The sequence below is a fragment of the Rhincodon typus genome, chromosome 21 (genome assembly GCF_021869965.1).
Source record: "Rhincodon typus isolate 14 chromosome 21, sRhiTyp1.1, whole genome shotgun sequence".
NCBI lineage: Eukaryota > Metazoa > Chordata > Chondrichthyes > Orectolobiformes > Rhincodontidae > Rhincodon > Rhincodon typus.
This window is the reverse complement of record NC_063352.1, coordinates 50,167,810-50,193,647: the sequence shown is the minus strand read 5'-3', so window position 1 is coordinate 50,193,647 and position 25,838 is coordinate 50,167,810. Positions and strand designations below refer to the sequence as shown.

Here is a 25,838-nt window from a genome sequence, read left to right as displayed (position 1 = left end):
GATATGCGTTACAGGCAGATTATACTGTACTGCATCAGGGTAACAGAACAGACTGCAGGATACAATGTTACAGCTGCCGAGAAGATGCACAGAGCGATCAACATTAACATTAAAGAAGTCCATTCAGAAGTCTGATAACAGCAGGGTAGAAGCTGTTCTTGAATCTGTTCATACATGCATACTTTCTTATACCTTATATTTTCTGCTTATACCTTGTGCCCAACAGAAGAGGGTGGAAAGTATAACTGGAGTGGGAGGGGTCTTTGATTTTGATGGTTGTTTTCATGATGCAGTGGAAAATGTGGATGAAGTTAATTGAAGGGGGACTGGTTTACGTGATGGAATTGACTGTGTTCATGACTCTCTGTTTTTGATATGGATTTTGCTGGCTGGACCAGCATTTATTGCCCAACACAATTTGTCCTGGAGAAGGTGGTGGCGCAATGCCGTTTCAAACCCACTGAAGTCCATTTAGTGTGCGTACACTCTCAATGCTGTTAGGGAGGGTGTTCTAGAATTTTGACCCAGAGAAACTGAGGGAGTGGCAACAGATCTCCAAAAGTTTTTAGATAGACAGAGAAACAATTTCTGCTAGTGAGGAATCTAGACACAGGATTCCTCACACTGGGATGGGCCATTTAGGATCGGGTTACTGGACTTGAAACCTTAACTCTGATTTTTCTTTCCAGATGCTTCCAGACCTGCTAAGCTTTTCCAGCAACTTCTGTTTTTGCTCCTGATTTACAGCATCTGCAAATCTTTTGGCTTTTATTTAGGATCGGGTTACATCTGGGGATATATCAGAGAATTTCAGGAATAGTTCGGGAACATCAGGGGATATATCAGGGAATGTTGGTGATATATCAGAGGTAAACACTTGCTCTTGGAAAGGGTAATATAACCTCTTTTACCCCAAAATGGTTGGCCAATTGACATTTTCAAGACAGAATGAAACAGTTTCATTAAAAGAAAAAAGGTTTTGCATTTACATAGTACTTTTCACAATCCCAGGATGTTCCAATTGATTTTTAGCCACTGCAATACTTTTGAAGCATTGTTCCTAACATAGAAAACACACCAACCAATTCTCATGTAGCGGTCTGATTCACAAATCAGATGATCTGGTCTCAGTATTGGTTGAATGAGGAAAATTGGGCAGACACCCAGGAGAATTCCCTCTGCTTTTCCTTGGATAGTACCTTGGGATTTGTTGCGTTGTTTGTAAGGGCAGACACAGCCTTGATTTTAAGGTACTAATTAAGCACATCACCCCTAATACCAGCCTAAATGATGTATTGAAATATTGAGGGATGACCTTGAACTCTTAATGTTCTGATCTAAGGCAGCAATGAGCTATAGCCCTTGATACTTGAATGTATGTTTATCAAAGGAACTTGTTCAAAGGTACATTAATGGAGTTGAGGTGCGGATGAGCCATGATCTAACTGAATGGAGCAACATGCCTGCGGAGCTGAATTAGCTTGCTTCTGTTTTTATGTTGCTTCAGTCATTAAATTATGGAATGGTTATAGCATAGAAAGAGGCCAATTGGCTAGTCATAAGAACTAGGAACAAGCAGTGCAGTCCCTTGAGCCTGCTCTGCCATTGAATACAATCATAGATGATCTCATCTCGGCCTCAACTCCACTTTTCGGTACACTTTCCATAACCCTTCAACCCATTGCTACTTTAAAATCTGACTGTCTCCTCCTTAAATATATTCAGTATCTACCACACTCTGGGCTAGTGAATTACAGATTCACCACCCTTTCAGAGAAGTAATTTCTTCTCGTCTCTTTTAAATTCTACCACCTTCTAGCCTGAAACTGTGAGCTCTCATTCTAGATTGCCCCATAAGGGGGCATAATTTGTCATTCCCCTTTAGCATCGTGTAATAGATTTCCTCTCACCCTCCTAAACTCTAGTGAGTGTGGATCTAAAGTGCTCAATCTCTGGAATTAATCTAGTGAACCTTCTCTGAAGTGTCTCCAATGCAATTACATTTTTCCTTAAGTAAGTGGATCAAAACTGTGTAAACAATGCTCCAGATGTGGTATCACTATGCCTTGTACAATTACACCACTTGCCTGCTTTTATCCTCCATTCCTTTTGCAATAAATGCCAAAATTCCATTTGCCTTCCTTATTACTTGCTGCCCCTGCATACTCGCTTTCTGTGACTCAGGCATGAGGGCACCCAGATCCTTCTTAACTAATGCATTTTGAAGTTTCTCTCCATCTAGATAACAAGTTGCTTTTTTATTCTTCCATCCAAAGTGGGTAACCTCACACATCCACAATCCAAAGGTGTGCAGGTTAAGTAGATCGGCCATGCTAAATTGCCCATACTGTCCAGGGATGCGCAGGCTAGGTGGATTAACCATGGGAAATGTAGGGTTACAGGGATAGGATAGGAGAATGGATCTAGGCGGGATGCTCTTCAGTGAGTCAGTGTGGATTTGATGGGCCAAATGGCCTGCTTCCACACTGTAGGGATTCTATGATTCTATAAACTCCACATGCCAAATTTTGGCCCAGTCACCTAACCTACCCATTTCTAATTTCTAAATTTCTTATTTCTTCATTGCAACTTACTTTCCAACCTATTTTATTGTCATCTGCAAATTTGGCTATAGTACCCTCTATCCCTACATGCAAGTCATTAATATAGATTGTAAATAGCTGGGGCCCAAAGAACCCTGTGGCACCCCAATAGTTACATCTAGTTAGATCTCTTCGACATGCAAGGAGCACAGTTGTGCATAGAATTAGATACTTATAGCCAGAGTGATTGACATCAACTGAAGTGGATAGACTGCTCAGAGTAAAATAGAAACAGTCACTGATGGAATATAAACATGGAGAAAGCATTTGAATTACACTGGCTATTTAGGAAGCTTGTTTAATGATTTGTGGTTTCAGGAGGTTTTGCTGTTTTTGTACTGATAGTGTAAAATTCATGTATAGACTCAATTTAAGTTCTTAATTCTCTTTTGAATATTGGCAGAATTCCTACTCGTTCATAATGTTGTGACCATCCTTCTAAAGCCGTCAGCTAATTTCAGCAACATTAATCAGAATAAGTGTTTGCCCTGGTTTGGGAATAGTATTTGCACATGTGTACAGCTGCTGATGCTACTTCTGTTTTCCTCTAGATCACAACATCCAAATTCCACAGCAACTGCACAACCTCTACACCATGTATTGGCAAGAGATGGAGGAGGGGACACTAGACAGCCTGATCACCCTCCACAAAATCACCTCCAACACATTGAGGGTAATTTAACTACTGTACTGTTCACATCAACAGCTGATTTTTATGTGACTATTTTGGCGTCAAAGAATAAATAAAGTGGTTACTAGATCTTTAGCATTCACCATAGTTTCTGAGTTGTTAGGAGAAATGCTAATTTTTCAAGGTAATGCCTTGTTTATGACTATGCACTGGGTTAATAACCAAAAGTATATCGACAACACATATCAATAGATTTTAAACAACACCAATTAGCGTTTATATTTTTATTCGTTCATGGGACCTCATCATTGCTGTCTGGGCCAACATTTATTGTCTTAATTGCTCTGGAAATGGTGGCAGTGAGTTGATTTCTTGAACCACTGCAGTCCTTGGTGTAAGTAGACCCACAATGCCATTAGGGAATAGGTTCCAGGACATTGATCCAGTGATATTGAAGGAACAACAGCATATTGGTGTGGACTTGTTGGGCCAAAGAGCCTGTTTCCACCCTATAGGGATTCTATGATGATGACGATGATATTTCCAAGTCAGGATGGTGAGTGGCTTGGAGGGGAACTTGCAGGATGTGGTTTTCCCATGCCCTTGTCCCTCTAGGTGGTAGAGATTGCAGGGTTGGAAGATGATGTCAGAGAAGCCTTCTTGAGTTATTGCTGTGCTTCTTAATGGAATATATTACTGCTGCTGTGAGTCGATTGTGGTGAGACTGAATGTTGATAATGGTGGCTGGGTGTCAAGCTTCTTGAGGGCTGTTAGAACTGTACTCATCTGGGCAATTGTGGAATATTCCATCACACCCCTCACTCATGCCTTATAGATGATGGACAGGATCTGGAGAGTCAGGAGATCATAAAGCATAATCACAGATCCACAGCTCAGGAAAAGGCCCTTTGGCCATCAAGTTTCAACCACATAACTATTGCAATCCCATTTTCCAGCATTTGGTCCATTGTTTGTACACCTTGGCATTGCCAGTGTACATCAAAATATTTCTTTAAAGTTATGAGGGTTTCTGCCTCTAACACCCTTAAAAACAGTCAGCTCCAGATACCTACCACATTCTTGGTTAAAAAAAAGTTCTTTCTCACATCTCCTCTAAACTTTCTGCCCCTTAGCTTAAATCTATGACCTCTGGTCATTTATCTCTTCATCAAGGGAAGATCCTGTCAACCCTATCTATGCCCCTCATAGTGTCCCCTCTCCACATTCTCTGCATTAAAGAAAATGACTCCAATCTGTCTAATCTCTCTTTGTAACTGAAACTGTCCAGTCCAGGCAACATCCTGGTAAATCTCCTCTGCACACAGTATTATCACACTCCAACTGTAATGTCGATTCCAGACTGCACACAATACTTTAGCTGTGGCCTAACCAATGTATTATACAGTTCCAGTATAACCTACATGTTCTCAAGCTCTAGGTCCACAGCTAATAAAGACAAGTGTCCCATATGCCTTCTTATTCTCTTTATCTACCTATCCTGCGCCGTGGGTTTTTACCTTTGCTATCAGTCTTCCGTGTGTGATCTTATCAAAACGTTTGCTGAAGTCCAAGTAGACTACATCAAACCTCATCTATGCACCTGGTCATCTCTTTGATTTCCCACCCCGATGTTAGACTGACTTAAGAGTTATGTGCTGTAAGACTCAACCTATTAACTTCCATTGTGTTCTCTTCCTCAGTTTTTATACATTTGTCAAAGTCTGACCATTCATCATAATCAGTCGATAAATCACCTTTTTGATAAATTTCATCCATGAAGGTTAACAATCCGTCCAAACCTTCATCCACGTTCGAATAATCAGGCTCCATTTCCAAAAAAAAAAATTCTATCTGGCTTCTGTACAGTAATAAAATTGCTGAAGGCCACACCTTGCTTCCTTTTTGGTAAAGAAGTAACCCAGGTCTATATTATAACTTCATTCTTCCACAGATCATGAAACTTGTTTTCAGAAAACAGGGGCAGATAATCATACATCAAAACTCTACATTTCAACCAGCCTCTGCCACCAATGTTATACTCTGGAAGACAACTGTATTTAAACAGAAGAAAACAAACCAAAGAACTGCAGATGCTGGGCATCAGAAACAAAAACAGGAACTGCTAGGAAAACTCTGGCAGCATCTGTGGAGAGAACGCACAGCTAATGTTTCGGGTCCAGTTTATTTCATTAATATGTCCAGCACCTGGTCCCTCATTCCATTAGGTGTAAGGCATTCCTTCAGACCATTATTAGATAATAATAACAGGTTGGGGACTGAACAGGGCTGGGCCGTAACGAAGGAGCAGCAGTTGAGGAGACCTACTCTGCAGGCACCATCAGGGAGGGAGGCTCCACTTTATCAGCCCCAGCCTTCACTTCCACCTTCCTGAGTCTGGCATCACATGAAACCTCTGACAAACTATTTCATCAGAACTTCTGACAGTGACATCTTTGAGGCTGGCTGCTACTTTCCTTCGCTTCTGAATGACGGCAGTACCTCTTTTCGCATATGCACTCTTTGCACCACAATAGATGCAGCATCCTGAAAAAGTTTGAAAGACTAAAGGTGAGCAGGACCTGATATGATGTAGTCTCTGATCGGTTTCGGTGCTGGAAGGTCTATTTAATTCTATATAATTATCACCATTACAGTGATTTAAAAATAAAGAAGGCTGTCATCTCATGCTTAGAGCAACAAGGTTTGAAATGATTTCATTTCAATCCTTCTAGATAACATTTATCTGGTATTAATGAACAGAGGAAATCAAATCTTTCCTCTTTACAACTAAAGGTGGAAGCACCGTGAGTAGTAACTTCCAAAAGAGAATTTGAATATATATCTGAAATTGAGAAGCCTGCAAGTCAATGAAGAAAGTACAGATTATTTGAAGTAAGAAGTAGGGTAGTTTCATCTTAGAGTCGGATAATAAGTCGGCACAACATCGTGGGCCGAAGGGCCTGTACTGTACTGTACTGTTCTATGTTCTGTGGAGCAGGCACAATGGGTTGAATGGCCTTCTGTGCTGTACAATTCTGTGACAGTTTCAACAGCAGTTTATGGTGGAGGAAGAGTGTTGCAGGCTATCGTGAAATAACTGCTTTCTCCTCCCTTGACATTCACCCACCCCAGTCTTCTAAGATTTATTTCAGTAGTTGATTTGCTGGCTTATGCATGTTAAAAATACAAATTATTTCTGTCATATGTTTACATGATAAGAAAGCAAAGGAAGTTCTGTTTAGCCAACTTGTGAGGTTCCAATAGTTACAGTCACTACAAAAAACAGAAACAGTGACCCAAAACAGAAATGGAAATGGAATCTTGGGTTTTATCTTGACCATTTATTTCCAGACAGGATTTAGAAGGAATTTCTGTCACTGCTGGCTTTATAAGGACAATACATAGTGGTTAAAAAAGCTTGCCAGGATGAATGGTCATTAATATGCTAAGTGAAAGTTGTTTTTCCCAAAGTTTAAACAATAGGCGGTTTATTGGCTTGTCTGAATATTCGGAAAGAAACCATTGTTTTGGAGAGTCCTGGTCTCTGGCAGTCAATCAACCAAGGAGAAGACAGACCTGCATTTTCACACGGAGTGTGAGACTGTTAGAACAGAGCATGGAGACCGAGGCCAGAGTGTTATGGGCAGAAGGGTAGACTGTTTACTCCTCCCCGACGATGAAACACCATTGGGCCGGCTAACAGACTGATGAACACTTTACACAGCCGTAACACAGTGCGCACGGCTAAATTATTGCAGTTCCAACTTCAAGAGCTGTGGGGTGGGCAATGTGAGGATTGGAGGCAGATCACAAATGAAGGACCCAGTGGATTCCTGACCCAGGTATCTGGGGCTGGTGGTAGACAATGGGCAGGGAGGGTTCAAGCAGCTTAAGAAGGGGAACAAGGTGGTTGTAGAACCGGTTGTAAAGTGCAGGTCAGGAGGTAGGAGTCCAGTGGTTCATTTTTTTGGGGTGGGGTTGTGGGGTGGTGTTGGTGATATTGGCGGTTGCAACGCAATGGTCAAAATGACACCCTCCAAAGAAGTAGCCTCATTCCTTGCTGCACTTTTAAAAATATTTAAAACTGCTCATTTTCCCACTTGCCAGCACCAATCTTGACCTAGGTGTAGCTTAAGGATAGGTGGCAAGGTACTGGACTCGAAAGCATCCCCATTTGACATGGCTTCCAACCCAGCACTCAGAGTGAAAATCCACCGAGCAAGATCTAGCCATAAAAAGAGCATTCAAGCACCAATGTGCTGCTTGATGGTTAAGATGAGGTAGATTGCAGAGAGCTGGCACTCAATCCTGAGTGATAGGGCAAGATGCCAAGGAGTAATTCTGTTTAATCATTGAAGCTAAGCAGGAATTCACCAAAGATCCTTAGACAGCACCTTCCAAATGAATACTGCCAAGTCGAAGAACAAAGGCACCAGATACATGGGAATACCACCACTTGCAAGTTCCACTCCAAGCCACTTACTGTCTTGACTTGGAAATGCATCACTTTTCCTTCAGTGTGACTGGGTCAAAATCCAGAAAATCCCTCTGTAACAGCATTGCAGGTCAACCTACAGCACGTGGACTGCAGCAGTTACAGGTCGTAGCTCACTACCACCTTCTTGAGGGCAATTTGGGGTAGTAAGTAAATGCTAGCTGAACCAGTGATGCCCATATCCATTGGATTAGTAGAAAAAATTGCAGATTGAGATCAGCATCATGTTCTGAATTCAGTTGATGTTATTACTGGACAAGTCAGATCCCAGTCTGAAATCTGGCTTGATAGATCATATTTTAGTTTTTTTTAGTTTTAACAAGGTTGTCTCTCACTTAAACACAAACACACAATGCTGAAAATTCAACTGTAACAATAAAACTACGTTTATTACACCAAAGAAATGAAGAAGAAACAGAATGTACCAAACCATATCCATAGACACAAATTTAAAGATTTCAAAACATATAATAAAATATAATCCCAAGGATCCCATCAGTACGCCTTTAGGATACTCATTCCAGAGAGAATTCCCTGCTCTACCGTATCCATAGGGCTTAATTGTGGCTTCATTCCCCATTCTTTAGAATCTGATAGGATTTATCTTGAGTCTTCATATAGCCGAGCTAAAACATTTTGAACTTCAAATTACCCCTTCCGGATTTTAACCAAGCACTTCTGGCCTGGAACTTTCAAAATAAGCTCTTTACACTGAGCTAACATATTTATTAACAGTTTTAAACTATCTCCTTTTTTGGGAGAAATTCTATTATGCATCCAGTATCACCCAGGACTTCTGCAAACTGAAAAACCAAAAGGTTTTTTCAAGTTATGGGTGTTTTATTCTAAGTCATAAAAAAAATTAGATCCTTTGAACTTAAACCTAATGCATATCTGTTTACTTTGTTTGTTGATAAAATTCTCTCAATTGCAATAAAACCCCATTGTATTCCAGGAAATCTGTCTTTTATATTGTGTTATAAAAGAAATGATCTTGGCGGTGGAAATCTTACAAATTAATTGTTAAACTCCTTCATAGAAATACAGACCAAAGTCCACATGCCATTTCTTCAAAATCCAAACTCTAAAATAAATGATATTAAAATGTATGTAAATATATAAATCCCACATTTACATCACAACTCAACTGTTCATACTCCGTTTCCTTTTCCTCAAACACTTGCAATTTTTTTTTCTCTTCAGATAATTATCTGAATGTCTTTTGAAGGACACAATTCAATCTGCTTTCTCCACACTCTCAGAAATTACATTCCTTTGGTTCTCTAATCTTTCGACATGGGAGCAGTTTCTTTAAATTTACTCGATAAACCACCTGTGAGATTTGCATACTTCAAACAGTTATCTTCTTAATCTTTTCTCAATGGGAAACAGTCCCAACTTCTCTGATTCATCGTGTAGGAGGGATACCACAATGATAATGACTAATAATTTAGTGGCTTGAATAATACTGTGCCACTGGGAGTTCAAATCTTAACCTGACAGCTAAGGAAATTTAAATTCAATTAAACAATCTTAAAAGAATCCTAGATTTGTAGTGATGACTAGAAAGCGATAGGGTTGTGAAGTTTGATTCACTGATTCATCCTTACCCAATTGGAGCTACATGTGACTCCAGGCCCACAGCAATATAATTGACTCTTAATGGCCCTCTGAAGTGGCTGAGCATGTTGCTCAGTTACATCAGGCTGATACAAAGATGTTGATTAAGAATCACATTTTCCACATGGACTGCAGCAGTTTAAAAAGATACCATGTCACCACCCTCTCAATTGGCATTTAAGGATTGGCAAGAACTTCTGGTCTAGCCAGTGATGCCCACATTCCACATTCAAATGAAAAACTTAAGTATAAGTTTTTAATCTTCTCCATTGCAAAACCAACAACTTCCATCTTGCTAATGCTTCCTGACTTCTAGCCTATTATCTAAACCCCTCACCCATGCCTCTCCTAATCTTCAGATTATTCCATTTCTCATCAGTCTGCTGTCTTCTACCCTGAATAATCTTCAGCTCAGCCAAAGCTCTGCTGCCTGTATCTGATTCAGCACTAAGTTTCAAATACCTATCAACTGTGGCCTACACTCATTCAGTCCCCCAGTGTTCAAAACCTAGCATACCTATCCTTAACTCTGGAACCTTCCTCAGAACTACAACAAATCAAGATCACTGCATTTTTCCAACCTTGTGCATTCCAAAGTCCTTTGTTCCCTCTTTGTGTCCTCAGTCTCTGTATGTGCCTTCTTATACCTCTCCAGCTCCTGAGAAACCATCTGTTTGACCAGAGATAGTAAGAACTGCCAATGCTAGAGTCAGAGATAACAGTGTGGAGCTGGAGGAGCACAGCAGGCCAGGCCTATACCTCCCGCCTTACCTCCATCCAAGGCACCAAACAAACCTTTCACATCAGACAGAGGTTCACCTGCACATCCATCAATGTGGTCTATTGCATCCGCTGCTCCCGACGTGGCCTCCTCTACTTTGGTGAGACCAAACGGAGGCTCAGAGACCGCTTTGTAGAGCACCTGCGCTCTGTTTGCGACAAATAACACCTTCCAGTTGCAAACCATTTCAACTCCCTCTCCCACTCCCTGGGTGACATGTCCAACCTGGGCCTCATCCAGTATCACAATTACACCACCTGGAAACTAGAGGAGCAGCACCTCATATTCCACCTTGGGAGCCTACAGCCCAATGGTCTCAATGTGGACTTTACCAGTTTCAAAATCTCCCCACCCCCAGCCTCATCCCATGACCAACCCTCCCCATCATCCCCGCCTCCTTGCCCTGACACAACCTGTCCATCTTCTCTCCCACCTATCCGCTCCTCCCACCTCACTGACCAATCCCCACCACTAGCTACCTGCACTCACCTATCACCATCCCACCTACCTTCCCCAGCCCCACCCCTCCTCTATTTATTTTGGAGCTCCTTTCCCCCTCCCCCATTTCTGAAGAAGGATCCTGACCCAAACGTCAACTTTCCTGCTCCTCTGATGCTGCCTGGCCTGCTGTGCTCCTCCAGCTCCACAGTGTTATATCTGTTTGACCAGGCCTTTCCGTTCCATTCTAACAAGTATTTAATTAGCCCGGTGCAGCTTCTTGTCAGATTGCACAACTGTGAAGCTCCTAAGGAATATTTTTCTGCGTTAAGGGTGCGCCAGTACTGTACATTGTTGTGGTAGCTGTACCAATTGAGCTGAGGAATTCTGGTTCAATCTGTTTATGCACAGAAAACCAAGCTTGGTCTCTTTTTATGTTATACCATCTTTGGACCAATTGGAGATGCATACATGTGGAAGTCACAGCAATAGAGACTGGATCTCAGTTTCATAGTTAGGGTCTCTACGTCGTCCCTCACCAACATTCATAAAGTAAATGTGGATAGTGGCAATCAACACAAAATGTACAGTTGATGGACAGCTGATCACACTGAACCTAGGATAGACCTGAAACTATTTCCACTCAACAGCACAGAGAGTTGCTCAGACTGTTTCTTGGCTGTGCTCCTGGTATTCTGTCTGCATTATATGACAATGAGCTTAACAAAATCACAGATGCACTTCCCAGTAATGTTGTAAGCTTGCACATTGTGTGCCCTATAGGATTGTACTCTTCTGAATGTTGCCCGACAGCTGAACCTAGAAGATTATGTGTTGGCGCTGGAAGGAAGTAAAGAGGATATAAGACCAAGGACAGTTCATGAGAACAGGAAACTGCTTCATGCTCGAGTCAAAGACTCTCTGCCTCCAGTACTCCCTGATCATGACAGGTAATATTGCAGCACTTTTTCCATTATGATCAGTCTATTCCCGATTCAAACCAACATGAGCATAATGCAGACTGAGAAACAGTATAGCAATGGGGAAGTAGGAAACATTTGAATAGAAATTTAATTGCAGTATTTGAAAAGACCCATGCAAGATGTCCTTCGGTGTATCTAGACTGTTGTTGAATACTTTGTGAATTTATGTTGCACTTTGCTCTTGTCAACTCCACTGAAGTGAAGATTGCCAAGATTTAAAAATGACAAGCCATATTCTAATTATTTAACTTGATTTACATTTCTTACTGAATAATTTAATTTATTATTTTCAATGAGTACTTTTTTTCCTCCAAATTGCAGATGGTGCAATCCAAATCACATGCAGTCACTTCTGCATAATTTATCTGCATACATTTCCTAATGACTGAGCAAAGAGCTTAGCAGAAGCAATTGCTGCAGTTCTCCCAGAATAAAGAAACTGCTCAAACTTCAGTTGTAATTATTTTGTAGGTTTTCCCTGACAGGCATTCTACGAAGTTAACAATTGCAATGTTACTATGTGGCAGAAGCACCATATCTCTAATACCATAGGAGCAGAGAACATACAGCAAAGAACAGTACCGGCCCAAAAAGCCTATGCTGACATATGCACCCTTCTAAACTAAAAACCTCTTACCTCCCCATGCTTCATATCCCTCTGTTGTCTGCCTATTTATGTATCTTAAATGTTGCGATTGTATCTGCCTCCACCACATCCTCTGGCAGCACATTCCAGGCACATACTACCCTCTGTGTAAAATACTTCCCTCTCACATCTCCTTTAAACTTACCCCCTTTTAGCTTATACCTGTGTCTTTTAGTAATTGACATTTCTACTCTGGGAAAGACTTGGACCATGCCTCGTAATTTTGTAAACTTCTTTCAGGTTTGCCCCTCAGCCTCTGACATTTAAGTGAAAACAGACCAAGTTTGTCCAGTCTCTCCTCCCAGCTGATATACTCCAAACCAGGCAACATCCTGGTAAACTGTTTCTCTACCCTCCCCAAAACCTCCATGTCCTTCTGGGAGTGTGGTGACCAGCACGATACACAATATTCCAAATGTTGCTTAACTATGGACCTGTACTCGTAGATCCCTCCATATGTTGATGCTTCTAAGGGTTCTGCCATTTACCGTATATTTCCTCCAGCATTAGATCTGCCAAAATTTCTCACCTCACATTTGTCTAGCTTAAATCCCATCTGCCACTTCTCTGCCCAAGTCTCCAGCCTATCTATATCCTACTGTATCTTCTGGCAATCCTCGTCACTATCTGCAGTTCCTCCAATCCTTGTGCCATCTGCAAACTCACTAATCAAGCCACCTAAATTCTCCTCCCAACCATTTATATATATACAAGAGTCCCATCACTGAACCCTGTGAAATACAGATTTACAGATCTCCAGCCAGAAAAACACCCTTTCACTGCTACTCTCTGTCTTCTATGACCAAGCTGGTTCTGTATCCGTCTTACCAGCTCACCATAGATCTTATGGGACCTTCTGTGTCAGCCTGCCATGAGGGACCTTCTCAAAGGCCTTGCTAAAGTCCATTTAGATAACATCCAGTGTGCTGCCCTCATCAATCATTTCTGTCACTTCCTCAAAAGACTCAACCAAGTTTGAGAGACATGACCTTCCCTGCACAAAGCCATGCTGACAATTGCTAATAAGTCCAAATGTTAGCAAATTGTATCCCTAAGAATCTTCTCCAATAATTTCCCTACCACTGATATAAAGCTCACCAGTCTGTAACTTCCCGGATTATCCCTGTTGCCCTTCTTAAACACAGGAACAACATTAGCTATTGTCCAGTCCTTGGGGACCCATCCTGTGACAAAAATGGATACAAAAATTTCATTCAAGGCCTCAGCAATTTCCTCCCTCACCTCCCTCAATATTCCGGGATAGATCCCATCAGATCTTTGGGACTTGTCTACCTTAATGCTTTTCAAAACACCCACCACCTTTTTTATATCGCTACACACTACAATATCAACATAGCTCCCCTAGACTCACCATGCACCATGTCCTTCACTTTTGTGAATACCAATGTAAAGTATTCTTTGAGGACCTCACCAACATCCTTTGTCTCCATGCCTAAATTTTTTTCTTTGTCCTTGAGTGGACCTACACTCTCCTTAGCTACCCTCTTGCTCTTTAGATATGTATGCGGAACACCTACGCTCGGTTCGTGACAAAGGACTGCACCTCCCAGTTGCGAACCATTTCAACTCCCCCTCCCACTCCTTGGACGACATGTCCATCCTGGGCCTCCTGCATTGCTACAACAATGCCACCCGAAGGTTGCAGGAACAGCATCTCATATTTAGCTTGGGAACCCTGCAGCCCAATGATATCAATGTGGACTTCATAAGCTTCAAAATCTCTCCGCCCCTGACCGCATCCCAAAACCAGCGCAGCTCGTCCCCGCCTCCCTAACCTGTCCTTCCTCCCACCTATCCACTCCTCCCAGCTCAAACCCCACCCCCATCTCCTGCGTACTAGCCTCATCCCGCCCCCTTGACCTGTCCGTCCTCCCTGGACTGACCTATCCCCTCCCTAACTCCCCATCTACACTCACCTTTACTGGCTCCAACCCCGCCTCTTTGACCTGTCTTGTCTCCTCTCCACCTATCTTCCCCTTTATCCATCTTCTATCTGCCTCCCCCTCTCTCCCTATTTATTTCAGAATCCCCTTCCCCTCCCCCATTTCTGAAGAAGGGTCTAGACCCAAAACGTCAGTTTTCCTGCTCCTCTGATGCTGCTTGGCCTGCTGTGTTTATCCAGCTGTACACCTTGTTATCTTGAATTTCCTTAATCCTGTTTCCCAAGGACTTTTCATGGCCTCTTTTAACTCTGCAGATTCCTTGTTTGAGTTCTTCCTGGATTCTTTGTATTCCTCAAGGGCCCTGTCTGTCTTCAGTTTCCTAACCCTAGCCTCCTTCCTCTTTTTGGCTAAGCTCACAATTTCTCTTGTCATCCAAGGTTCCTGAGAACATTGGTGAGGTCACTTTTGGAGTACTGTGTACAGTTCTGGTTGCCCTGCTATAGGAGTGATATTATTAAATTAGCAAGGGTGCAGGAAAAGATTTACAAAGACATTACCAGGATTGAAGCACTTGAGTTATAAGGAGAGCAGCCTGGTGGTTCAGTGGTTAGCATTGCTGCCTTGCAGTGGCAGAGGCCTGGGTTCAATTCCACCCTCAGGCAACTATCTGTGTGGAGTTTGCACATTCTCCTTGTATCTGCCTAGGTTTCCTCACACAGTTCAAAGATATGCAGGTTAGGTGGATTGGCTATGCTAAATTGCCCATAGTGTGCAGGAATGTGTAGGTTAGGTGGATTAACCATGGAGAATGCAGGGTTATAGGGTAGGGGGTGGGTCTGGGTGGGGTGCTCTTAGGAGGTTGGTGTGGGCCTGGTAGGCTGAATAGCCTGCTTCCACACTGTAGGGATTTTATGAGAGGCTGAAAAGGCTGGGACTTTTTTTCCCTGGAGTGTAGGAGGTTGGGGGGTGAACTTATAGAGGTTTATAAAATCATGAGGTGAAGATCCAAGGCCCATAGTGTCCAGGGATGTGTAAATTAGGTGAATTAGCCATGGGAAATCCAGGATTACAGGGATAGGGTGGGGGGTGAGCTTGGGTGGGGTGCTTTTGGAGATTTGGTGTGGACTTGTTGAGCCAAATGCCCTGTTACCACACTGTGGGAATTCTATGATTCTATGAACTTTTCCCTAGAGTTGGGGATTTCAAAACTCATAGGTTTAAGGTGATAGGTGAAAGTTTTAAAAGGGGCCTGAGGGGCAACGTTTTGACACAGAGGGTGGTTTGTGTATGGAATGAGCCGCCAGAGGAAATGATAAATGCAGTTACAGTTATACCATTTTTTAAAAATTTGGTCAGGTACATGAATAAGATAGGTTTAGAGGGATATGGACCAAATTCAGGCAAATAGGATTAGTTTAGCTTGGGAAACCTAGTCGACATGGACGGATTGGAACAAAGGGACTGTTTCCGTGCTGTATGACTCTATGACTCAATGAGTCCTCTGCCATTTCCTAGTTGCCCATTTCTATTTCTCCACCTCCTTCCCTGAGGTTCCTATTTAAACATTTAGTAAAGATCTTATCGATTTAGTAAAGATCTATCCATTTTATATTATTTGCCATTTTGCCATCATAGTTGACTTTTTTCCTTGTTAATCCTTGTCCGATTTACCATTAATCTTTGCCACTAATCTTTGACTGTTTTCTCTTTAAATTTGATACTATCCTTAACTTTCTTTGTTAATGATGGTCAGTATCTTGGTGGACGTGCTTGTGGCATCTGACTGCTGAGCATTGCTGACAGAACACCAAAGCTTGAGTTAGTTCCCTCAAACAGACAGTGAACAAAGGTCATAATGCAACTAGACACTGGAAGTTGTGAAAAGTCCCCCAAACTGTGTGATAATTTTTCTTTATTCTTTCATGGGAAGTTGGTTCTGCTAGTAAGAACCAGCATTTGTTGCCTATCCCTAATTGCTCTTGCATCAAATGGCTTGTTAGACCAGCTCAGATAGCAGTCCAAAGTCAAACAGTGTGGGTGTGGAGTCACACTTAGGCCAGACAATGTAAAGACAGAAGTTTCCATACTGCAAAGGGTATTAGTCAACCAGATGAGTCTTTTTATGATAATTGATTATAGTTTCATGGCCACCATCGCTGACAGTAGCTTGCCATTCCAGAACCTACCCAGATTTTTAGCCTGGTTCTCTAGATTATAGTCCAGTGGCATTAATCATTACAGCACAATCTCCCTCAAACTGTATTTGTAAATGTGGTTAGTAGCACACAGAATTGGAAGAAACTGATTTGGTATGTCAACTTTGAACCGTCATGTGATGTACTTTTATATATTTTACGAACAAAGAATAATTGTGGCAAAAAAGCACAGTAGGGTCTAATTCACCACATTAATCTGATTTGATTTGATCTGATTTATTACTGTCATATGTACCAAGCTGTGTACCACAGTGATAAGTGTTGTGTGAATTTTAAAGAATGCCAGCCTTCCGTATAGGCCAGTGATGCAGTCTTCATATTTGTGGGCCTAGACTTTTTGGAATGTTCCATTACATTGTCAAAGTCTGCTTGAAGATTGAAGTGTCAAGCATTGTTTACAAACAAAATTCTTCCCTCCTTGCAGTACAAGGAGGACAGTTTGTGCTGTGTGGTTGTGTAGTCCCATTTTCTTTCCCCTCATTCATTCCAATTCTTCTGTGTAATAGAATATGAGTGAAGCTGGGGTGGAGGGAAGCAGCTGCATGGAAGAAGCAAAATTGAATGTAACTTTGTACAATGAAGGTGCATATATTTCATGTTTGATGATAAAAACTAAAATTTTAAACCTATGTTTATTCACAGTGATACCAGTAAGGTATTTAAAACCACCGCACAGTCAAGGTACATGAAATCGTTGCCAACTCTAACCCCACCTCCCATCCGTCTAGCTGGACCTCTGTTGTTGCAGGTTAGTGGGAGACCATCATCACCTTCTGATCAGAAAGACAAATACTGCCAATATTAGAAGCCTCAAGTAAAGACAGTCACTGCCAGAAAGAATGAGCAGCGTTTGTGGGGAGAGACAGTGTTAACTGGGGCAATTTCAATCAACATGCTGGACGAGATTAAAGGAAGAAAGAAGGCGTTTGACAAGGCATGGTAAACTGGTTAGCAAGGTTAGATCACGTGGAATACAGGGAGAAATATCCATTTGGATACAGAACTGACTGGAAGGTAGGAGACAGAGGGTGGTGAAGGGTTGTTTTCCAGATTGTGCCACAAGGATCTGTGCTGGGTCCACTACTTTTTGTCATTTACATAAATGATTTGAATGTGAATAGAGGAGGCATAGTTAGTAAGTTTGCAGATGATACCAAAATTGGTGGTATAGCGGACAGCCAAGGAGGTTATCTCAATGTACAATAGAACCTTGATTAGATGGGCCGGTCAGCCGAAGAGTGGCAGATGGAGTTTAATTTTGATAAATTTGAGGTGTTTGCATAAATTTGCATTATGGAAAGGCAAATCAGGGCAGGACTTATACACTTAATGGTAATGTCCTGGGTAGTGTTGTTGAACAAAGAGCCCTTGGAGTGCAGGTTCATAGTCCCTTGAAAGTAGAGTCACAGGATAGTGAATAAAGCATTTAGTATGCTTGCCATTATTGGTCAGTGCACTGAGTATAGCAATTGGGAGGTCATGTTGCAGTTGTACAGGAGATTGATTAGGCCACTTTTGGAATATTGTATTCAATTCTGATCTCCCTGCTATAGGAAGGATGTTGTGAAAGTTGAAAGGGTTCAGAGCAGATTTATAAGGATGTTGCCAGGGTTGGAGGTTTGAGCTGTATGGAGGGGCTGAATAGGCCGAGGTACTTTCCCTGGAGCATTAGAGGCTGAGGGGTGACCTTATAGAGGCTTATAAAATCATGTCGGGCATAGATAGGGTGAATAGCCAAGGTCTTTTTCCCAGGGTAGCAGAGTCCAAAACTTGAGGGTATAGGTTTAAGGTAAGAGGGCAAAGATTTAACAGGGACCTAAGGGCCAACTATTTCAGCAAAGGGTGGTGCACGTATAGAATGAGCTGCCAGAGGAGGTGGTAGAGGCTGGTACAATTACAATATTTAAAAGACATCTGGATGGGTAGATTAAAAGGAAGGGTTTAGAGGGATATGTGCCAAATGCTGACAAATAGGACAAGATTAATTTAGGAAATCTGGTCGAGATGGACGAGTTGGAATGAAGGGACTGTTTCCATGGTCTATACAGAATATTTTATGATGCCAGGACACTCAAAATGCTTTACAATCAATGAAGTACTTTTAAAGGGTAGCTTCATGGTTACCATTAATGAGACTAAATTTATATTCCAGATTTATTAATGGAATTCAAATTTTACTATCTATCATCATGGAGATGCGAACTCATATCCCAGATATATCCTGTGCTCTGGACTACAATACAATACTACCATCTCCCACTGTGGGATCATTTACACAAATGGGAGCTGAGTTTAAAGTCTGATCCGACACTGCAGCACTCCTTCATTGATTACCCCAAAGAGATCTGTAGGTACAGGTTCACAGCATTCACAGGTAGGCAGGGTGGTGAAGAAAGCTTTCGGCATGCTTGCTTTCATCAGTCACAGCGTTGAGTACAGAAGTTGGGACATCTTGTTGTAGCTGTACAAGATGTTGGTGAGGTCACTTTTGGCATATGTAGGTTCCTTCAAGCCCCAAATAGTCTAATGTGGATTAAGATGCCCGCATTTTTGGCCTAAGTAGCAGTGTCTTGTTGCGTAAACAATAGGAAATTTATTGCATTTGCTATGACTATTTATAGAGTCCACAAAAATGAGCTATTTTACTACAGAGTGTTCAGAGCACTTTAACCTCAGGCCTGTCTCCTACAAGCTCCCTTCTTGTTCTGACCAAGTCCTTGTGACATTCTCACTGTGGTTGGGTCGTACTACACGCAATGTTTCAAATCTGATGAGTGATCACCAAGTCTTAACCCTTCTTTAACTGCAGATGCTGCCCGACCCGCTGAGTTCAAAATCTACTCACCAAAATCAATCCCAAAACATTATTCCCAGTGCACTAAACCATGTTTCAAATTAGGACCCCAGCTTGGCCACCTTGCAGCAACATTCCTTCTGAATTAATTTTCATTATTGTGTACGTACTGCTTGTTGCGCTGTGTAGCTCTTTTAAGATTGTTTTGCAGTTATGAATCTAAAGTGACTGTTGATTGCTGTCAGCCTGTTGGTGCCCTACATTTTATGTTTCAGATTGCTGATTGGCTGCATCTTCACAGCACTTGAGGAGAACATCAAGGCGTCTTAACACATTTGTGTTCAGTAAAAGCTGCTTGCTCTGCTATTTCCCTGATAACAGCACTGTCTGGAGCTTTCCAATTTTCTTCCTGAAACTATTTCAGAGTCAGACTTGATTCTTTCCTACACTGTCTCATGAACAGAAATGCCTGGATTGTGTTCTGGATCAGATCTGTTTCTCCCACTCCCTTGTCTAATGACTCAAAAGTCAATAATATCGCTCTACAATTCCCTTGCAGATGACAGTCAACACAGCACCAACAAACAGGTGCCTGGCTTGTGACCTAGGCAGCTGGATCATTTGTTCAGTCTGTAAAAACACTTCTGTTCACATTTCCTGATTTTTAAGTCACTTTTGAATACTTAAATGTCTGCCAGTCATTACAAGGATCCACGAGGATTAAGCAAAAGCCTGAAAAACGTTCTGAGATGCCTTATTCGGATCATTCTGCACTCTCAGCAGGTATTAGAATTAGAATTCCTGTTAGAATTAACCTTTATTGTCACATATACTCAATGAGTATAGTGAAAAGTTTATATGTTGCCACTTACAGCACCAAGTTAGGTACAAAGGTAACTAGGTACAGCCTCCTTAGTTTCAAGATCTTGGATAGTACAGAAATAATAGAGGAATAGGAGAGCTCATTCCCAGCCGCATTCCCAAGGAGCTTTGGATTGTGGTATTGTTGCTTCTGTTTTATGAGACAAGGTAATGGATTTTCCAGTTCCCGACCGACTGGATCTCCTGGGAAAAGTGAATGGATAAATATCAGCTGTGAATTATCTCATGTCTGGAACAGGGCTTTTCCCCTCAAATATCCGTTCATTTGAATGTATATATGAAAAATAAGGATGGGCACCTTTGTGGGCATACTGACTTTATTCACTGCAGCCAGAGCATTTGATACGTGTCAGACACAGGAACTGCAAACCTTATCAAGGGCTGTATTTTCCTATTTGTGCTATTACAAATGCTTAACTCACTCATCAGTTCTCTCAGCACAGTTTTTCACAAATAACATTAAATGTGTTTAAGACAGACTGAGCAGGCTGAATTTTTTTTGGCTAAGTCTGAGTTGCGCCATGTTTTCTGGAAGAACTTCTGCTATCCACCAGCATCCCTTGTGTTGTCACCTTGTTTAAAATCCCATTTTGCAACCAGACAAATACTGTCAATCCAGAGTTGCCCTGCATGGCTGCTGACATTGCCCTATACCTGGCAGACGAGAGGAAATTGGTACCCTGCTGTGTGGACAGGGACCTGGAGGTCCTGCTGGACAGAGTCGTGGAAGTCCTTCTCCCCCAGGACCAGCAGTGGAGGCCGCAACACGATAACATGCCAGCCTGGTCCAAGATTTCCACCAGTTAGAGCAGCCTCAGCTGTCTGGAGGAATTCATAGCACTGTAGGAAGAAGGTCATTAAGCCTCTCAACTCTGTCAGCATAAGTACCACCACCTTCTCTTTGCTACCTCACACTCACTCTCTCTCTACTACTGCACCCACCTCCCAGCAAGGTTCATGCTCTGCCACTCTCACTATTGCCTACAACATCATCCCTCACTCGCTATCACCCATCCTGACCTTCAACACCACTAACCCTGCATGCCTTCTGTGCTGGCTATTCATTCACTCAGATACCTCCCCACCTGCACCAACAGCTGTACCACTCAGTTTCATCCCCCTAATACCTACCTCTCTCTCATTCAGGAGGGAAGAAGTCCCCAGTAGAGCAGAAAGACTGAAGATGTGAGTGGTGGCTGCCCAACATTTGGCTCCTTACCCCTTATGTGGAGAGGATCCTGACTCTGACTGCCCCAAGTGGCTGACTGAGCATTCTTGGACTGGTATCACAGGCTGCCCATGACTTACTGAGCTGGATCCTGACTGACAAGCTTCCTGCCTTTGTGTGTATACTAAATGGCAAGGGAAGACAGCAGTAATTTGAGCCTGGTATCTCTGGCTGGGGGGGCAAAGGACAAAAAAGCTTGACAAAGCAGGGATGCTGGGAACATCAGGGTAGGCTCAGAGTGAGTGAGTGCTGTGATAGTGAATGAAGATCCTGGAAATGCAGCCTGGTCCAGTCCACGAGAGGGGTGAATGTCCCTGAGCACACAATGTCCTAGCTGCAGTGTTACAATGAGATTTACTGGGGCAGCCCGAGGTGCAGCGCTGAAGGGCAGAAACATCTTGTAAGTGGATCATAGATGGCCATGAGGGTTCTTAGAGGCTGGCACATGTAGGACGCTAGTGTCCATAGAGTTGGGTGCATGTGTCCAACAACAGCAGAAACAGGCAGGTAGTGCAGGAATCCCATGGGGTCCTCCTCACAAATCGATTTTCTGTTCTGGAAGCTGAGGAGGGTGCTGATACCTCAGGGATTGCAGTCAGAGCCAGGCATCTGGCACCACAAGGGCCTGACTGTACAGGAGGGAAGGAAGAAGAAAGCAGGAGTGGTAGTGATGGGGATTCATTAGCTCGGGGGACAGACAGACATTTCAGCAGCTGCAGATGTGACTCCAGGATAGTGTGTTGCCAGGGTCAGGGATGTCATTTAGCAGTTACAGGGCATCCTAAAGAGGAAGTGTTAAGACAGAAGTTGTGGCATACATTGGTACCAACGATCTAGGCAGAACGAGGAATGAAGTCTTGCATCAAGAGTTCAGGGAACTAGGCAGCAGGATAAGAAACAGGACCTTGAAAGTAGTAATCCCGGGATTACTTCTGGTGCTAAGTGTTAGCATGTACAAAAATAGGAAAATAGAGCAGATGAATGAGTGGCAGAAATGCGTAGTCCAGGAGGGAGGGTTTTGGATTCCTGGATCACTGGGAGCATTACTGGAGAAAGTGTGACCTCTGTAAGTGGGACAGTCTGTACCTGAACCGGAATGGGACTAACATCTTTGCGGGATGGTTTGCTGTTGCAGTGGGTGGAGTTTAAACTCGTTCAGCAGGGGCATGGGATACAGTAGGTTAGATCAATAATGACACAGCATAATTTAGAAAAGTACCAAGGCAGAGTGGGTTCAGCCGTGTGGTATCTCTAGGGAGTAGGGCAAGGCTGGATGGCCTCTAATGCCAGGGTATTCGAGGTAAGACAAATGAGTTACAGTGCAGATTGACACATAGAACTGCAATGTTGTTGACATCACAGAGACATGGTTGAGGGAGGGACAAGACTGGCAACGCAATATTCCAGGGTCTAGGATCTTCAGGCAGTTCAGAGAAGGGTGTAAAAGTGGAGGTGGTGTCGCATTATTGGTTAGTGAGTCAGTTTCTGCAGTAAGGAGGAATGATATCTTGGAAGGATTGTCAAATGAGATTTTGTGGGTAGAACTTAGAAATAAAAAGGGGGTAATCACATTTTTAGGAGTGTATTATAGGTCTCCAAACAGTCAGCTGGCAATTGAAGAGCAGATATGTAGACAATTCACTAAGATGTGTAGAAATAATACTGGGTTATTACATTAGAGGATTTCAACTACCCTAATATTAATTGGAATAATATTAGTTGAGGGCGGCACAGTGGCTCAGTGGTTAGCACTGCTGCCTCACAGCACCAGGGACCCAGGTTCAGTTCTACCCTTGGGCAACTGTCTGTGTGGAGCTTGCATGTTCTCCCCATGTCTGTGTGGGTTTCCACTGGGTGCTCCGATTTCCTCCCGCAGTCCAAAGATGTGCAAGTTAGGTGGATTGGCCATGCTAAATTATCCATAGTGTTCAGGAGTGTGTAGGTTAGGTGCATTAGCCATGGAAAATGTAGAGTAACAGGGATGGTTCTGGGTGGGATGCTCATTGGAGGGTCGGTGTGGACTTATTGGGCCAAATGGCCTGTTTCCACATTGTATGGATTCTCTAGTATAAAGGGTTTAGAGAGGGTAGATTTCTTGAAATATAAACAGGAGAGCTCTTTATGTCAACATGTAGATGGTCTGACAAGGAATGGTGCAGTACTAGACCTAATTCTGGGGAATTAAACTGGACAGGCATTCAAGCTGACAATGTGGTGTGGGGGTGGGGTATACATTTTAGTGATAGCAACAACTCTGTAAGTTTTAAGTTTGTTATGGACAATGGAGAAAAATGGTTTCCTAGAAAGTGTTTTGGATTGGGATAGAGCAGATTTAACAAAAATAAAGCAAGATCTGGCCAAAGTAGACAGGAACAGCTACTTTAGGAAAAATCTACAGCAGAACAATGGGAGGTGTTCAAAATGGAGTGGGGAGAGTACAGGCCTAAAACATGCCTTTAGGTGAAATGTAGAAGCAACAAACCCAGAGAACCATGGACATCTAGGAATATTCAGGACTGGATAAAAAGGAAAAGAGAGATGTATCACAGGCACAAAGGCAACAAAACAACAGAGGCCACTGAGGATTAAGGAAAGTGAAGGGGGGTTATCTCGAAATAATTTAGAAGAGCAAAGAGGGGATAAGAGAAAATGCTGTTGGGCAAGATCCCAAGATATTCTGCAAGTATATCAAGAAGAAGGGAATAACCAGGGAAAGAGTAGGGCCCATTAAGGACAAAGGGAGAAATCAGTGTGTAAAGCCAAAGGACAATGGTAGAGTGTTAAATGAGTGTGTCACTCTGTCTTTACTCAAGAGAAGGAGACTCCAAGAACTGAATTTGAGAAGATGGACTCTGAGGTTCTTGAGCAGACTAATCGAAGATGTGAGAAAATATTGAGGTTTTGGTAGGTTTAAAAGTGGACACATATCCAGGTCTGGATGCGTTGTATCCCAGGCTATTGTTGTAGATAAGGGAGGAAATTACAGGGGCTGTGACCCGAATATTCAAGTTGTCTCTGGCCATTAGGGAGGTCCCAGAGGACTGGAGGACAACTCATGTGGCTCCACTTTACAAGAAGGGTGGTAGAGATAGACCAGGGAACTATAGATCAGTCAGTCTAACATCAATGGTAAAGAAACTATTGGAGAAAATAGTAAAGGAGAAAATTGATCTCCACTTCAAAAGGCAAGGTTTGATCAGGGATAGTCAGCATAACTTTGTCAGAGGGAAGTCATGGCTAACAAATTTCGTGGAATTTTTTGAGGAGTTGATCAAGTGTTTGGAGACAGAGGGTGGTGGTGGAAGGATGTTGGTATGTCTGCAGCCCGATGTACAGTGGTGTACCACAGGGATCAATGCTGGGTCCCTTATTGTTTCTGATATTCATAAATGATGTAGCTGAGAAGATAGGGGGATTATAAGTAAATTTGTGAATGACACAAAGATTGACCAGATGGTTAACAGTGAGGAGGAAGGATAAAATGGATTGATCAGATGGACAGATCAGTGGCAGATGGAATTTAACCTTGATAAGTATGAGGTGATGCACTTTGGAAGAAGTAACAAGACAAGGGAGTACTCAATGAATGGCAGGACACTAGGAAGGTTAGAGGAACAGAAGGATCTTGGGCTGCTTGTCCATAGATCCCTGAAGGTGGCTGGATAGGTTAATAGGGTAATTATGAAGACATATGGGACACTTGCCTTTCTTAGTCATGGCATAGATTATGAGAGTAGGGAGGTCATGTCGTACAGAAGTTTGGTCCTGCTGCAGCTGTAGTACTGTATGCCATTCTGGTTACCATACTATGGGAAGGTTGTGATTGCATTTGAGGAAGTGCAGAGGAGATTCACCAGGATGTTGCCTGGGATGGAGATTTTGAGCTATGAAATAAGAAAGAAGCAATCGCTTTGATGGGATTATACTGTCCGTGCATTTCTCACATCATGGCACTCTCTCCTTGCTCTTTTCACATCATTATCTTCTCTCCATACTCTTCTCATCTCATTGTGCTCTCTCTTTGTGCTTCTCACATCATTGTGCTTCTCCTTGCTCTCCTCACATCATTGAGCTCTCTCTGTGCCCTCCTTACACCATTGAGCTCTCTCTGTGCCCTTCTTACACCATTGAGCTCTCCTCACACCATTGAGCTCTCTCTGTGCTCTCCTTACACCCATGAGCTCTCCACTTGACCTTCTCACATTATTACACACTCTCCTTGCTCTTCTCACATTATTACACTTTTTCTTTGCCCTTCTCACATTATTACACTCTCTCCTTGCCCTTCTCAAGTCATTGCACTGTCTCCTTGCTCTCTTCACATCACTGCACTCTCTCATTGCTAATTTCACATCACTGTACTCATTCTACAGTACAAATCTGATTTTCAGTGAGGACATTTGCAGATCAGAAAACGTCGCACAATGTTTTACTACCATTCAAGGGCTTTCTTTAGAACAGTTTTTTGTGCTGGGAAATCTTCTTGGTGTAAACTAAAAGCATTTGCAAAATTATTAGAGATAGTAGGAACTGCTGATGCTGGAGAATCTGAGACAATAAGGTGTAGAGCTGGATGAACACAGCAGGCCAGGCAGCATCAGAGGAGCAGGAATGCTG

At 42.6% G+C, this 25,838-nt stretch overlaps 1 protein-coding gene across 1 annotated transcript in view; it reads left to right on the top strand.

Moving 5' to 3' along the window:
* LOC109910406 (kinesin-like protein KIF19) overlaps nucleotides 1–25,838 on the top strand; it is a 247,157-nt gene that overhangs the window by 170,668 nt on the left and 50,651 nt on the right. The window contains exons 13-15 of the mRNA XM_048609643.1: nucleotides 3,155–3,276; nucleotides 11,352–11,518; nucleotides 16,960–17,065. Coding sequence (XP_048465600.1) covers nucleotides 3,155–3,276; nucleotides 11,352–11,518; nucleotides 16,960–17,065 — 395 coding nt within the window. The remainder of the gene's footprint in view (nucleotides 1–3,154; nucleotides 3,277–11,351; nucleotides 11,519–16,959; nucleotides 17,066–25,838) is intronic.